Here is a 15,789-nt window from a genome sequence, read left to right as displayed (position 1 = left end):
AAACAGAAACGTAACTCTCAATAAATATTATTAGCTGTCAAAACTCAACCTAAAGCATCTAAGGTTTTCCAACACATACTTAAGATGTCATCAGCACATAAGGTAGAAAACTAAAGGTGATCTATATTTAAAATCACTAGCACCAATTGTAAACAACCAACGTTCTACATTAGCTGTGCACTTTTCCATGGCATTGCGTGACATGACGGATACGTCCGTGACAGGCTTTTCATATAGGTTGCGTTATTTCAAAATCGTCATTGATCACGAGGCACAGTGTTATCAATTTGATATAACAAAGCCCCCTTATGTTTGATCATACTTTATCTTTGGCTGGTACTGTATTTATTTTCTTAGCCGACAAACGGCTTAAATTCATTGTAAAGGTCACGAAGATGGTCTGATAGGGCCGATTCATTTCGTATGACTGAATTCGATTGGAATTAATGGAGTGCAGGTTGATAACCACTTTGTATTGTCACTCAGTCTTGAAACGCTACGCGTATAGTAGAAAAGCGACCAATCAACAGATATATACAACTCATCAAAAACGTAGCCATTATCCAGCCGTGTCGTTATGGCTTGACGGAACCGTCGATTGGTAAAAACTTGTCGTGAAAATTGGTAATGAAAAACGGCTGACACGGTGTCCCTCGGCAAAGCTATTAGGCAACAAACAGTAAACGATTTTTTATATTGAACCCCTTGAAGAGATGCCAGCCGCTGATGAACAACTTCTAACATTCAGCTACCTTAGGTTATATATGTGTATATAAATACATATACAACTCATTTCGTTCCTGTAGCCTCTGATGGTTAACGCTTGGCCAAGGCTACGTTGTTTAGAAGTATATAATATATGTTTATGATGTTTTTTCACACCGCAATGCGATTTATGGAAGTGAACGGATTGATATTGCTTTGACGTCATTTTAGTGGCTGAGATAACGTTCCACATTGTCGTAGGTCCACAAACCTGTTTTCGGCTAGTGGCACCTATTCGAAGGTGGAGCCTAAAGCATTAAGAGGTGCGTTCTCGTATACATCCGTGGTGTGGACTTCCCCTAAGCGTTGATAAAACCTGATGGAGTGCAGCGATACGCTACGTGCCAAGTCCTTTAATTGAGATTTGTAAAATTCGAAACTTTGTGCTGCCGTCACAATAGGAACGTCCAATAAAAAACAAGATTCAGCTGATAAGCAATAAGTAATAGCGCGAGTAAGTTTTACGTACGCGGATTTCGACCGATCAATTGAGATCGACCTTTATTAGAGATGTGTGCCTTCTTCGCGCTTGCAACCTAGTGGACATTACGTTTAACATTCACTGCCTACCGAGCAATTAGCAGAGAAAAAAGGAGGTTATAGCCTGCGTAATTGAAGTATTTATATGTGAGAACAAAATTCAGGTTCTTCCGCTCAGCTAAACTGACAAGCATGAGGCTTAACTGTAAGGTGCAGATAGAATAAGAAGTTATTGATGTCCATGATCACTTGATTTATTATCAACTTCGAAGAACTTCATGCCAAAATATAGCCGCACCTTCTTATCTGCCAGCGTTTGTTACAATAGATATTTGTTAGGAGATTGATTACGGGCTATGTGTTGAGTAACTTTTCTATATCAGACCTTACGACATAATAACAAGTTCGAAGATGAAAAAATACACTAAAGTAAATTACGAACACTATAACTTGACAATAACATATTTTGACGACTGACATCAGATCAGACTGAAAACTAACTGATAAAAATCATTGCTTTCATGAATTTAATTTAGTATCATCGCTTAGTGTTGGTAAGTTACAAGATCCGAACCTTAGATACGACAAGCTTCGTATACAGCCGTCTGAACACTGAGTTCAAGGGTAAGGCTGCGATCAAATTTACAGACCGTCATCGCAGCTCATCATTTATTTTCTGCTCCATTTTCGATTACACCTGCTCTTCTTTAATATGAATACGCAGCTCATCAGTGAAATCCTTGTTCGACGCACAGGCCCTTTCTTTCTATCCTATTAGTCATCGAGACCCTTTTACCTGTGGGCTTCAATAGGCTCCCATCGAATATTCGCATTTCGCCTTCTTTATATATTTTCATTTATATACGTTTTTTATTTCTTAGTTCAGGCGGCTTTAATTAAAACTGCGTGCCAGATATTGCTCTATGACCACGTTGCAGTCTATACACATCTCGCTACATCTCCGACCTTGTTCCTATATTGTCTCTGTTTTAACGAAAAGCCGTGCTACACATATGTATGTAAGACTGATCACTGTTTAGAATTCTTCATTTAACACGTCAGTCAATCAGTCAGTCATCCACCTATCTATCTATCTATCTATCTATCTATCCGTTTTCCTATACGATTCCGAACCAATAATGGGCCGTAACAAGAGGAAGGGCACCAGCGCGGCGGTTCCGTCGATTTACTGCACGTAGCGAGCACCGATGGACTGTTGCATAGTCAGTGTTGTCCTCATCGTTGCTACTGTCATACAAAATTAATTTCGTGCCATTTGCTCGTCCTCACTTCGGAGAAGCGTACGACCTGTCATGACGTTATTCCTTTCTGTCATCCTATACGTTTACCTTACCGGCAAGAAACACTGAATACAGTCAACGAGGTGGGATCAACTATATATACCACACAGCCCTGAACTATGACGGTTCGGTTAAAGCCTCGCGCGAACTCCGCAGATCTACAATATGTAGTAGCGCAGCGGAAATCGCATACTATGAGGAAACCAAAAAGTGTTTAGTACGTTTACCGCCATCTTAATTAGATTAAATCAAGCCGATATTCTACTAGAGCCACTGTGGCCCATGTAGTTATTGTTCTTACGACTGACTTCCAAGGAGAACGTGGATTGGATGCCAGGCTGTTAGTGGACGGCGATCTTTCACTGGAAGAAGGTGACGGTATCGTGTCTGAAAGAGATCATTTCACGCAGAGGCCTAAACAAACCTAATAGGTGGACAGGTTGTCAACAACATGCCTCGACAACCAACCTGTAGTAGTAGTCATCGAACCAAAACTAACAGTAACGCAATAGCAGAAAACTAAGATCATAAATCAAGATTGAAAATGCACACGAATGGATTTAGCTACGTAGTAAAAACACAGTGACATGATTTTTAGACCGGGTTGTGATCGAGAATATATTGTAAAAATGTTCATTGAAAAAGGCACTACAAGGACAATGAACTGTAGACAAAGGGACGCCGTGCGGATAGCACTATGTCACAGAGTAAAAACGATGCAACAGGTCCTATGGTTAACGGTGTAGAATAAGCTGGTTGTGGAGTTGTCTATACGAACTTTGCCCTGGCAGGCAAAGCTAATCGACAGCTGGACATTATACGCGGTAGAAGTATGCTTCCAGCTGCATTAGTACCCAAGACCACCCTGCCGGCGACTCCGAAGTGTTGCGGTCCCATTGTTATAAATTTCATCGGCGGCGCCAATACACATAACGGAAGCTATAGCTAACCCGCAGGCTGATTCTACAGTGCCGTTTCGCCTGTACGTCCGATAATCTTTACAAGCTACTTAGCGATTATCCGTGTAAAGAAAGATACTAAACGGCAGTAATCACGAGGGGTGACTGCATGTTGGAATGTAATTTGTTACGTATCGCTTTACGAAAGGGTAGCGCGCGTAACGGAACTGTGCAATAGACCTGAACCACTGCGCGCGCTCGGCCATGAATGCTAACAAAATAGGACTTACCAGCACACCATACAAGCGTTATATGGTCATGAACCGAGTCGATTGTTGATGATTTCTGTTAGTACTGCAAGTAAAATTAAATCACCGTCCAAAGACCAAAACCCATAAAAAAAAATAACCAAAACATACCAAAATCTTCTAGCTTCAAAGCTCCCCTTTCGTGCGACGGTTATTTCATGGGAATGATTTGGCTGGAAAACACACTGCTACAGGACAATGTGGAATTAGCTGATGTGGAACAAAGTGATGACGGGCAAAATATTGTTTCAACGTACTTTATATTGTGACTCTTTCGTAGAATCTTTGTTCAGTACTTTTTGGAGAGACGTAAATGACTCCCGATCCTAAGGACGGTATACGTTCGGTGGACAGAACAACAAATTGCAGGAAGCAACTAGTTGGAAGTAATGAAGCAGCAGACGCGTATTCTGTGCGGTAAGCCACTTGATTGTGGAGTGAGTCGTCGGTAGAATAAGAATCAAAGTTCTAAATTATAATGATGTACGATGGAGTCGTTGCTCTCAGCGTTTAGACGTTGGGACACTCGGACTTCGAATCAAACCCACAATAAAATAAGGACAACGAAAAGAGATACTCATGCTCACTGTTTGGTCCTAAAAAACAGAAATTCATATGAACGATAATTTAAGTTAAATTACATGGCGGATTTATGCACTATGGAAAAATATCTCTTTTCACCTAGCATTCCATAACAAGATCCATTTGACCTTAACTTTGGAGCGATCTTACCCCTAGCTGTTGTTAGCCAGCCTCCTGTTCAACAATTTTCTTTTCTCCTTTCGTTCGATTGCCCAGTGACACGATATTCATGTAATTGTATAAATACGAAGCTCCAAAAGTGTTTATTGCGTGGCGTCATTAGGATAAATAATTAAAAACGTGTTTTAAAAGCCAATTGTGCATTATAATTCAACCTTGAGTTCACAAACCGTCTGATTCATGATCATCTATTTTTGTCCTTTAGAACATCGAGCTGTTTCGAATCCGCAGTATAATAATAACAGTGATAGGACTTGATCCGGGGATTCGAAGGTTTCAATCCCTTGACGTTTTACGTGGGCCGTCTCGATCGAAACGTATTTATAGCAGTGACGTACTTGAAAAATGACTAGCAAGTGATTAAGATGTGGTTTTCTGCATTCACTGATTCTCTTACAGTTCAACTAACCCAACAGAACAGGATGAATCGTCGTCGCCTCCTTCTCGATCACGGCAGGCTGTTGTACATTTTCCATCACGTCCTGGTTTCGAAGAACAAAAAAGCTTTTGTAAATTCGGCATCGACCAGCCACTTGTGTTGGACTTCGTGCGAAAGGACGGACTCAGTAAGTAGCGGTCGTAGTAGAGGAAGGTCCGCTTGGATTTGATTGAATCTACAGGCACACCAAAAAAGGGCCAATGATAGTCTAAAGAAGAATCTCTATAAATCTAAAAAAGAAAAATGTTTAAAGCTCCTTTCCACTGGGAAAGTTAGCTTGTTAGTTAAGATCGATTAATCCAGTATAAATAGAATTCAGCCAGATGCCATCTATCTATATCAGTCTTTATACGTGTAGCTTTTAGTCCTAGTAGCATTAAGGTTCTTTACAATCAGCTTCTAACACACAAAATGTCGAGGTGTGAAAAAAGTGGATAATCTTGTGCACTAAACGTTTTTTAGGCCACAGCTGCTCCTGTCCGAGCGCCATGGATCGGACGGCGTTCACTATTTCCAATAATGGTCCTGCGGCAAAGTTTGCCACCTTGGGATCACCTTCGCAAGCGGGCTCACGCAGAGCCTCGTTGATCTCAGAGGAGGATATATTAAAACAGCGCTTAATTCAAAAACAATTTCGACATTTCTTTCAAAATTCAAGATCCCGTAGGCAGTCCCTTAAGGCAAACGACCAGGCGCTTGTCGACCTACGAGAGTGGCAGCAGAATCGCGGTGCGCAATCCAAGTATCGCTTTATGATACATCCGCAGGGAAAATTTAGGTACACACAATTCTATTAGTCAACGGCTAGCTTTGGAAAAATACATGCACAATACTTCCTTAGCTTTGAGCATGCTCTCATAGCGCCCTTTCTTTAGTTAACTTAAAATTGCGCACTCGATAGCAATTTGCGAGTAGAAAACAAAAAGAACGAAAACGTCTTTTAAAAGTCTCGATTTTATATGAGATCTTTGCATCTAAGGAAAGAATAGCTCTTTAAACAAGATACTTTATCTCAAAGGCCAGAGAATTTTGGGCTTCTAACTGATGAAGCCAATATACATAGTCATAGCAGAACAATCCACATAACTGGTGCTTGATGACTGTTGGAAGTCGCCGAAATAGTCTGCCTGCTTTTGAAAATATTGCCACACTGTACCGTTTAATAAGCTTTGTTAACTGGCCACACAGTATCAGGGAATTCAGTTTTGATTATCTAGTCAAAAGAGACGATCAACCTTTGTTTTTTTTTTTAAACTGGTTTAAGGATGCGCTGGGAGTTGGTGATTGTCGTCCTTTCTGTAATTAATTGCCTTATAATACCTATTAGCGTCGCGTATTTTCGGCATTTTGAACCGCTTTCCGTTATGATCTTCAATCTTCTGTCAGATATAGTTTTCTGTATTGACATCGGGCTCAACTTCATCACAGGTGAGAAGCAGTCGTTGATATTTGTAGAGCATATGAATAACTTGAAAAATAAGTTGTTAATATGCTCTACTTTGTAGTGCGAGTGATTTTTATGCTTAAGGCTGTGATGACTCTTCTTTAGTTATGCCTATTTGAATTTTAATACTAAAAGATGACCAATCATTTTAGGAAGATAACTTTCTTCGTCTTATCATGTGTGTACAGAAACAACGTTGGCCTAGGATTGATCGTAAGATCAATCAATGCTTTTGCTTTTAAACGTATTAGCAGCATAGGACAGCACGTCGAAGTTACGTGTTGCCCTCCGGAATCACTTGAGTTGCTTTGTTGAAGCCTAACTGTGATACAAATTTACAGTTCGCACTAGGTACAATAAATAAATAAATAAGAAGAGTCAGTTATCTTGATTAGTTGCCTCACACAAAAGTGGAATGCTTGAACACTAGGGTTTCGTAAACGAGTTCGGAAAAGCCCCTTTTTTACTCTACAAGTCAGTAGTCGAGTCGCTGTGTCTATATCTAGAGTAGAATTCGAACGCCGCTGCTCCGCAGCTGTTCGAGGGCCGCTTTGTTCAATGGACGATCGATCACGTTGCCGAGACTAAGATGTGCCTAAAAGGAACATTTTTACATTAGACAACCGTTGTATACCCAACTATTTATATGAAAACCATATGGGATAGAAGTAGTGTCTATGTAATTTCTCGAACCCACTCCTACGCCACACAAGAGATTGCAGATACCCGACAGAACAAAAAAAAAAGCAATAAAACACGAACGTAATTTGTAGTACAATAACATAGCGTAGAAACAGAATTAGAAGACAAAGCACTCTGTTAGCAGGCCAAGCGTCTATACGATCAAACTATATGTTTAATGTTAGAAGCTACATAGTTTTCTAAAACAAGAGAAGATTGCCTATAACGCAAACATCGATGCCGAAATAGGATTCATAAAGTAGAAGAATGTTGTTTCATACAATAACAGTAACAATCAGTCCTCTAAATTCTACGATTTAGATGAATGTCACTAAATTGAGCAACGCAGATCTAAGTCGAGTAAAAAGGCCCCAAATTTATGTGGTGATTAAATTACTTTTCCATAAAAACTTGTTGTTGTTTGTGAAAGGCCGTCTCCCAATTGTGGACTTTGAATGTCTAGGCATCGGCGTCACTAGTCTAAGAATTTGAATTTTGTTTTGACGCTGCTGGACAAAAACTGGATCGAGTAAACAACAGGAACTAAGAGAATAAAAATATTTTCCAATAAAAAAAGTCTTTAAAAAAATCGAGGATATAGCTAATAGCGATTCGGAAAGCATACTCGAACTACACTTAGTTATCTAAGTTATCTAAGATAGTTAGCTAAAGCATACTCGAACTACACTTAGTTATCTAAGTTATCTAAGATAGTTAGCTATCTTCATACGCAACTACTGCTGGCTAGATTGAACCCAAATAAAAACATTAAGTTTTTCTTGAATTTTATAAGTATCTTCAGTGCAGTTTGCTAGGGACGGTTTCCTAACGGGAATTCATCTGTGGCGCCAATTTTCAAAAAAATCTATATTTGCCCGATTCTACGATCGATTTGTTGAAGAAAGGACTCCCTAAATTTGATTAGCAACAAACAGACCCGTTTATGTTTCTTGTTTTTTTTTTTTTCTGTACAGTGACAGCAAAGCTTCGCACTATCGCATTCTGGATACCAAGCCTATTATTTAATATTAGGCCGGCCGGTCTTCGCCACGGGTCATATCACGAACAAGTCAACATCGTCTCATTAAACGGATGCCGAATCGCTGTACACATAATTAGAGAACCTACCTTATACATTACCCAGTGAATTACTATTTTATTTAATGATGACAATATTGGATGTCGTTTACCCTCGATGTACATCGATGTAAAATAGCTTCAAGATGTACACAGTATTGCCCCGTTCACGTGAGGTCATTCATTGTTGCAGGCTATGAAGACAAAGAAAACGTCCACTCGATGGTTACTATGGACCCGATCAAAGTCCGGAATCATTATTTGGCTGGATGGTTCATGGTCGATTTCATCAGTAGCTGCCCTGTCGACAATTTAATTCTTCCTTTTATTCACTTAAACAGTAGTAAGTTCAAGATTAACTATCGCTTAGTTCAAACGTTAGGTCAAATCTTAGGTTTCGATAGGTAGCGCGCAAATTTTCATGTTCAAAGTTGCGCTCATTTTTTTAGTCAGCCTCTTAGGACAGTTGAGCCTTCTTTTTAAGCCGGACAAGCCAAAACCGAATATAAAATTGTATTATCCCACTCATTGAGAGCTCTGCAAATGCAATAGCAATAATAGTTGAAATATGGACCGTCAAGCACAAATATTTTTCAGTGTCACCCTCCGAATTCTCTGTTATGTAAGCGATAATGCTTATCTATCAAGCGATAATGCTTCTGTATCAACACTGTGCATAGCGAGCACGTCACCTTATACAATCTAACAGATCGATTTTTTATTTTTCAATCAAATCAATTGAATAGTTTTCGTTCGCCTCAGCCGGCAGAAGGCCGAAACGTCACAAATATAGGCTGCCAACGCAGTATCCTAGTATCAGAAAGGCATCTACAATGCATCTTTGTATTTTTTGACGACTTCCTTTATAGCTGACAAACATCTATCCTCGTCGCGAACAGTATATATCGCTAAGTTCTTAGCACTATTACGGCTCCTTCGCATATGCCGACTGGTCCGCTATCTGTCGCGGTGCCAGGAGTCGTTTTATACATCCTCTTCCTGGATCTATATTCGTATTTTGAACCTATCACTACTAATGCTGCTCGTTGCCCACTGGAATGCCTGTCTGCAGTTTCTTGTCAATTTCTGTCTCGGTTTCCCTGACCGATGCTGGATAGCACAATCCAACCTTCAGGTATTTACACGCCATTAATAATAATACTAAGTTATCAGTTCGGAATCTAACCTCGACTTTGATTAAGTCGTCACCTTGGTGTATATAGGTGCAGAGACAACGGTCAAATATGTAATGGACCTTACTGATCAACATGGATTTCTTCTGGCAACCGCAAGAGAATATAATTGGTTAATTAGCCAAGTACTCTTTGTTGCTTCTTATAGATTATGCTAAATTCAGAGGCGACTACGTAATTGTTATCAACGCAGCAGTACTCGAATGGAGTGAACGTTTAGCACGGCGAGGAGCTGTACAAAAATATCAAATGAGCTTGACGGAAGTTCCACTTGACCGCCATTCGAATATTTAACTTATATTCTCAGGCGATCCTGACATTTCGGTACTGCGTTATTTTAATTATCAGATTGATCTGTAAGTAATTGAAGCTCGTATGAAACTTCGGCTAGACGTCCTCTGTATATCAATGAATGCCCCCTAGTGATGGTGTGGTCGATTCGTTTGCAAACGAAGCAAACGTTTGCATATAGCTAAACATCAGCACAAAGAAACTGATGCTCAGTTTCTGTCAGAGTAAAAATCCGAAAACAATGAATATGTTATTGTTTTCAGCTAAAGTAGTCAATATTCATTTCAGGATGCAGAGTGGTTTGAACAATGGTGCTGGTCGCTATTTAACTCAGTGTCCCAGATGTTCTCCATTTCATATGGAAGGGTGACACCAGATACGCTTGTTGATGTATGGTTTACAATGGTTGGGATGCTCACCGGAGCATCTGTGTACGCATTGATTCTCGCTAACATTGCAACAATGTGGCAACATGCAGACGTATCACGCAAACTGCACCGACACAAGGTAATCACGCTACAGGCAAGCTACGCATAACCTAGTCGAATACAAAATCTCTCATTGCTGTGGTTCTTTTCAAGAGGATCTTACAAGCCCATCTCGTATTCTAATCCTGATATCCGTGCAAATCGTTTACTTCGGAAATCCTTCCTACATTTATCCACTCAGCGAAGTTGACGGCCATGGCCTGACATGTCAGATCATTGGAGGCCTACATTGTGAAAGAAGGATCTCCTAGTAGATACTACCGTATACCAATAGTGATGGACGTTCACATAGAGTTTGCGTGGCTACAAAACCGACCGCTTGCACTTCACGGTTTCCAGAGTAGTAAGGTCCAGGGGGCTTCGGTGTCGAAAATTTTGAGCCACTCCAGGCCGCGAATCGTTCAAGGACCAAAAATCAGCAGTGTGAAATAACGGCTTGTTACAAACCCCGTGAAAACTCATTATTCATAATTTGGTTTCTACCTCATTTTTTTCCCGTTATTTAACTTCATTACTTCAGATGCGCGAAGTCGAGGACTACATGTCGTTTCGTCGATTTCCTCGAGAGTTGCGAACGCGTGTGCGAGATTATTTCGAACGAAGGTATCGCGGTCATGTGTTTAATGAAGATGATATTCTTGAGTCGATGTCAGATCCACTTCGAGAGGTGAGTTGTACGTGGCTAGATATTCCAGATGAGCAGCGACATGCTTTGCAGATTCAACTATAACCCCTCAAAAAGCATATAAGAGCTATACTTGCGATAAAGAAAACGACACGCTACTTAATAAGACCCCATGGAACTTCATCAAGTCAACTTCATTTAAACAAAAGAGTCTCTATGAGCTACCTTGGGCACAACAGGTTGGGTCGTAAAAGGAATAATAAAATTGATCGACTTAGTAAAATTAAGCATGGCGAAGTGCACCTAGCTATCTGTTATGTAGTCCATAATTAAGCCTAGAAATTTGCCTTTCTAGAGCGTCATGCTACACAACTGCCATGCTACAATCAGAATGGTCCCGTTCTTTGCCACCGCCGAGCCTGCCTTTATCAATGAACTTGTCACCAAGCTCCGTTTCGATTTTTACCAACCAGAAGATGTCATCGTCAGTGAAGGGACAATTGGTATGATATAGGCTACCGAAATAGTTCCCAACGATGCGAAGAAGTAGATAGTGTTAGTTAAAAAAAATTTTCCGCCTGAGAAGATTGTACTGGTGTTCAGCTGTTCCAACTCAACAAACCTCCAAATCAAACGCCTTACACTTGCATTAGTAATTTGTTGCATTGGCGGCTTCTTTTTACAGAATAGTTGTCGTAGTTTAGAGTTAATCATCCGGTGCTACCTGTTCTCGATATTTTTAAGAACGTATTTATTTCTTGAAATACCAACAATACCGTATTGTTCTTTTTGTATTTATTGCTGGGCCTTCTTGACAAGGCACCAAAATGTTTTTCCTTCAGACGGGGAAAGTAAGCGTGCTCAATCAGGACGGGCGATCATTAGCAACACTTGAGGATGGCTCGTACTTCGGCGAGTTGTGTCTTCTGATTCAGTGTAAGAGAAACGCCATTGTAAAAGCTAAAACGCACTGCAGTATCTTCACACTCGGGTACGAGGAGTTCCATGAGGTAAGCGAGCGTTTAGCCTCTCTCCCTTGTACAGTCATCAAAAACTGATCAGTAATCATGTTTACGTCATAGCTACGTTTGGACATATGGAGAAAAATCATCTCAGATTTTCGAATCAAGCTTTGTTATAATGAACTTTCAGATATTTGCGTCTACCAGTGAAACAAATCTGATGCATCTGTCGCTTAATAACTATAGAATCCTTTCTGAAAGGACTCGTCCTGAATTTCAGTAGACAATCGTTACAAACATTTGAGAAACACTTTGGATTCTGATATGGTATATTACTTCGATTCAGAAGTGTGAAGGAACAATAGCGATTCACGATCCCTCCCAATTAACTTACTGTTGTGACGCTGGTCATATGATAAGCTCCTCACCGTCTAATTATTTTGGTTCTTTTTGAAAGAGGGTATTGAACGCATACGGTTATTTCATGCCCTCATCGGGCACTACGTCACGCCAGAGACACGGATATTCGCACGTCATTGTATTTTCTGCAACAAAGCTATTTATCTCTGATTCTCACCTATTCACCGCTTGTGCCATTTTTAATGCTATTGTTCCACCACTCGAAGACTATGAGGTCTCCCGGCCTTTGGACATACGATTCAGTATACATCGTATCCCGCAAGCCAAATGCCACTGTAGAAGCTGTTCAGCCGTCTCTAATAAACGTTGTTTTCAACCCGTTTTTACTACCAACAGTTTCGACATCGTGACACGCTTGATAATCCGGCAACAAGAATAGATAAGGCAGCTAGCTTGTTAACGCTTGGAATAACAACGAATGTTAACAATAATAGCATAAAATACATCAAAGCAACAACAAATGCCCATGTCAAGAAAAAGATGTTTGGCCTACTATTTGTTTTACCGGCCAACAGGGTATTGTTACTGGGATGTTAGGTGACGGGACCACCATGTGTGTGATCGATCAACCATTGCGAGGATGACCGTGACGCGTGACGGTGTAGAGCAGTGAAACCAAATGCTAAATGGGGTCACGCCATTTTTCGAAGTAGTCAATTGAAAAAAATCAATTTGCATAATTAAATAACTTAATAATAATTAATAAATAAATAAAATGTCGTGTTAGTTTACTATGGTTTATAATTGATACTTTGTAACTTCTGACAAACTTTAGCTCTCCAAATAACGGATGTTCGCTAAAAAATAGGCTTAATTCTTCACTCAAATAATATCCCTATTATTTCGTGGAAATACTTGATAATTAGCCGTTTTGTCTTCGCTGAATTACAGGTTCTTAGTCGTTTCCCACTGATTCGTTCGGCTCTCGAGACACTCACAAATGATATCCTGGAGACGCGCGAGCGTACCATGTCTGCCATTCAGGATAACGATGAAACGGTAGCTTCATGGAGCGAATTTGCGGCAAGAGCGTCAAAGGAAGATCTTAGAAGGGTAGAAATTGACAAAATGTGTTCAGATCATTTTAAAGGATCTTGAATAAAAATTTGACTTTTAAGGAAGACCTAGACATGGAAATCTACTATGAGAAAGGAAATGCGGCGCACTTATATAGGCTACCACAAACAGTTGTATATTATACTAATTCAAAACGCAAATTCTGAATGTCCTAATAGATCAAGTTAAATAAAACGTACGGTTCGAACACGTTCGAAAGTTTTCATTGATCATGCAAGCATCTGGTTAGCTACACGCAGTAAAAGATTTTCTCGGTGTGGGAAGATGAGCACAGATAGACAAACAACCCTCGTCTCCGCGATGGCTTACTGGGAAGATGTTTGCTTATTAACTTAGGGGACACGTGGTTTGGTTGGGTTTAAATCCATAAACTTCGTTTGGTGCTAGGAGCCAGCTGTCTGAAAGGCCTCACGGCAGTACCGGACGTAGAACGCTAAACATTTACTTAGGTCAACAGCTTTTACAAATTGTTCAACGATATTTGCGGTTAGGCCACTCGATTGAAGGCCTTCAAGATAAAAGAAGAAATTGAAAAACAACTTTTTTTTTTTAGTTTAGTTTTTAGTTTAGCGATTTAGTTAGCATTTCTTCTAGATTTTTCAGCGCTGCCCTTCAAAATATAAGTGCAACCGACGACTTGACACGCTAGGGTTCGGCTGATCCAGACCGACAAGGAATCGCTGGGTGCAAGAAGAAATTACAAAACCTGAGACTCGGTACCAAGTATTTCGTACGAGGTACCTAATTATTTACTTACTAGTAATTCGGGTACATTTAAAAATTGAGTACCATCCGCTAATGATACCTCTACTACAAAAGAAGCATAACTGCTATTGCCAATTGAATTTCGTTTTTTTTTATTCATTTTATTGCTCAGCTTTTCAGGAAGTGTCAGAAATACATTTACTAAAACATAATCAGGGCAGGTATCTACAAAGCTGTCTGTCTGATTGTATCTGCATGAAGTAAAAACGCCAATGTGATCCTGGCATTGCCCAAAGTGGCCTCGAAAGGGACGGCGCCACATTACTCTAATAAGTAACTTATTTTATATATTATATTACATCATATATCATTATTATATACGTATCATTATTTGCCAGTTCACCTTTTCGTCATTTATATGTGTCAACATATTTTTATAGATGACTCTCCTAAACGTTTAAAAATTTATGACAGACAGAACAACAAGACTAGTAGTTTTGTTTCGATCGACAATTGAATACGAGTATTTTTGGGGTATATGTTGGGGTTCCGGCCGGAGGAGTACGCAGCTGATAAACCGAAGACTAACGTAATTTCAAAGTGTGAATTTGACAAGTGAGAATATTTTTTATTTTTTGATAATAACTGTATATAAAACTAGTTACATAAGCTGACGATCTTATGTGTCTAAGCTGAGGGTCTTATGTGTCACATAGGCACAATGGTACCCTTGTAGCTGATACAAAGTTGCAGAGCAAAATTTCTTAGGAAGAAATAATCGTAATTCTAATTAATGCCATTCTTCACATGAGATAAACTTACATCGTGCAAATCCCGAAGTTGTTTATAGTTATCAACAGATTCACAGTTTTAGCATATATGCCGAAAAATATAGTAGGCAGCCAATCCGATATCACTATTCAAGACCATGGGACATAATCGCTAAAAAAAAAACCGGAAAAATCTGCAAAAATTCTCCTCAGGCATACGCTGCACCTGCATTGGATATAAGCGGTATCACCCAAATTAAGGTGCTGACCATGTTTTAGGATGCAATTTGAAATCAGGTGGCGTTATAGAACATTTTACCCAGCAATGTTAGGAGAAAAGATGAGCAGTTCTGATGTGGACAGAGCTAGGACTCGTATATTTAATACTCTTATAATATTCTATGCTTGGTTTACCTATTTCTTGGTCTGAATCCCAAGTTCCCATTTAGTATGACTCATCAGAGCTAGGTTAAAGAAATGTGTTAATTATATAGTTTTACAATGTAAATTAATTAAAGGACAGGTCCAACAAGTGTACAGTCGGTCGTCAATGTCATCTGAACGAATGCTCGTTCTAGCAGAAATCATCGCTTAAGTTCTTTGTTTATATATTTTATAATGACATGACTCTAATTAGTGCTTGAACCTTCGTCTCTGTTGGGCTTCCATTTCCTAAAAACTGCAAATCTATAGCCTATTGATGTTGAGCACTAGAGGTTTCGCATAAATAACATTATTATTTCATTACTAGTCTTATTATTAATTAAGATTACTAGGTATTTTCCTAAATTCTAGAAGCCGCGGTACGTGGCGTCCGCATTCGGTGTTACCCAGCCGTCCCCAAATATTATCATGCGTTGACTGTATTTCATTAACCCACTGATATTAGTTGTAGTTGTATTGACAAAGCTATTCTGATCAGTGACGGTTCTGCGTGAACGAAGCGTGAAGTGAAAACTACGATAGCTTTTTTCGCCGCGTGTCGGGTACCCTGTTCGGATGTCCTCGAAGCTCCGGCCGTGCAAGTTAGCCTTCAGGAACCCAGCGATGTGTCGCTCTGAAGCTTTTGCTGCCATCCGAGCAACTAACTCATCAGTATATT

The 15,789-nt window shown here is 39.8% G+C and overlaps 1 protein-coding gene across 4 annotated transcripts; it reads left to right on the top strand.

Annotated features, from left to right (window-relative positions):
* The first annotated feature begins 3,249 nt into the window (after positions 1–3,249).
* On the top strand, positions 3,250–13,401 carry LOC111254087 (potassium/sodium hyperpolarization-activated cyclic nucleotide-gated channel 2-like). 4 transcript variants are annotated; one of them, XM_022814587.2, is made up of 11 exons: positions 3,250–4,170; positions 4,915–5,081; positions 5,417–5,732; positions 6,219–6,382; positions 8,350–8,499; positions 9,026–9,291; positions 9,929–10,147; positions 10,649–10,795; positions 11,109–11,256; positions 11,573–11,763; positions 13,027–13,401. In XM_022814587.2, the coding sequence occupies exons 1-11, from the start codon at positions 4,067–4,069 to the stop codon at positions 13,231–13,233; spliced, it is 2,079 nt and encodes a 692-aa protein (XP_022670322.1). In that variant the 5' UTR covers positions 3,250–4,066; the 3' UTR covers positions 13,234–13,401. The 4 variants fall into 4 exon arrangements, with proteins under 4 accessions (XP_022670322.1, XP_022670323.1, XP_022670324.1 ...); XM_022814588.2 differs by lacking the exon at positions 6,219–6,382 and having other exon boundaries at positions 5,417–5,683; XM_022814589.2 differs by lacking the exon at positions 9,929–10,147.
* Positions 13,402–15,789: the final 2,388 nt, after the last annotated feature.

This window comes from Varroa destructor, unplaced genomic scaffold, assembly GCF_002443255.2.
Source record: "Varroa destructor unplaced genomic scaffold, Vdes_3.0 BEIS01000007.1, whole genome shotgun sequence".
Taxonomy (NCBI): domain Eukaryota; kingdom Metazoa; phylum Arthropoda; class Arachnida; order Mesostigmata; family Varroidae; genus Varroa; species Varroa destructor.
Note: the sequence above shows the minus strand (reverse complement) of the source record. Positions and strands in the feature narration are given on the sequence as shown.

Excerpts from the sequence above, each read along its gene's own strand:
- LOC111254087 (XM_022814587.2), top strand. The coding sequence starts at position 4,067 with ATGACTCCCGATCCTAAGGACGGTATACGTTCGGTGGACAGAACAACA. Across the intron at positions 8,500-9,025 it reads TTTTATTCACTTAAACAGTA|CTGACAAACATCTATCCTCG; the intron begins GTAAGTTCAAGA and ends CTTCCTTTATAG. Across the intron at positions 9,292-9,928 it reads TAGCACAATCCAACCTTCAG|GATGCAGAGTGGTTTGAACA; the intron begins GTATTTACACGC and ends TATTCATTTCAG.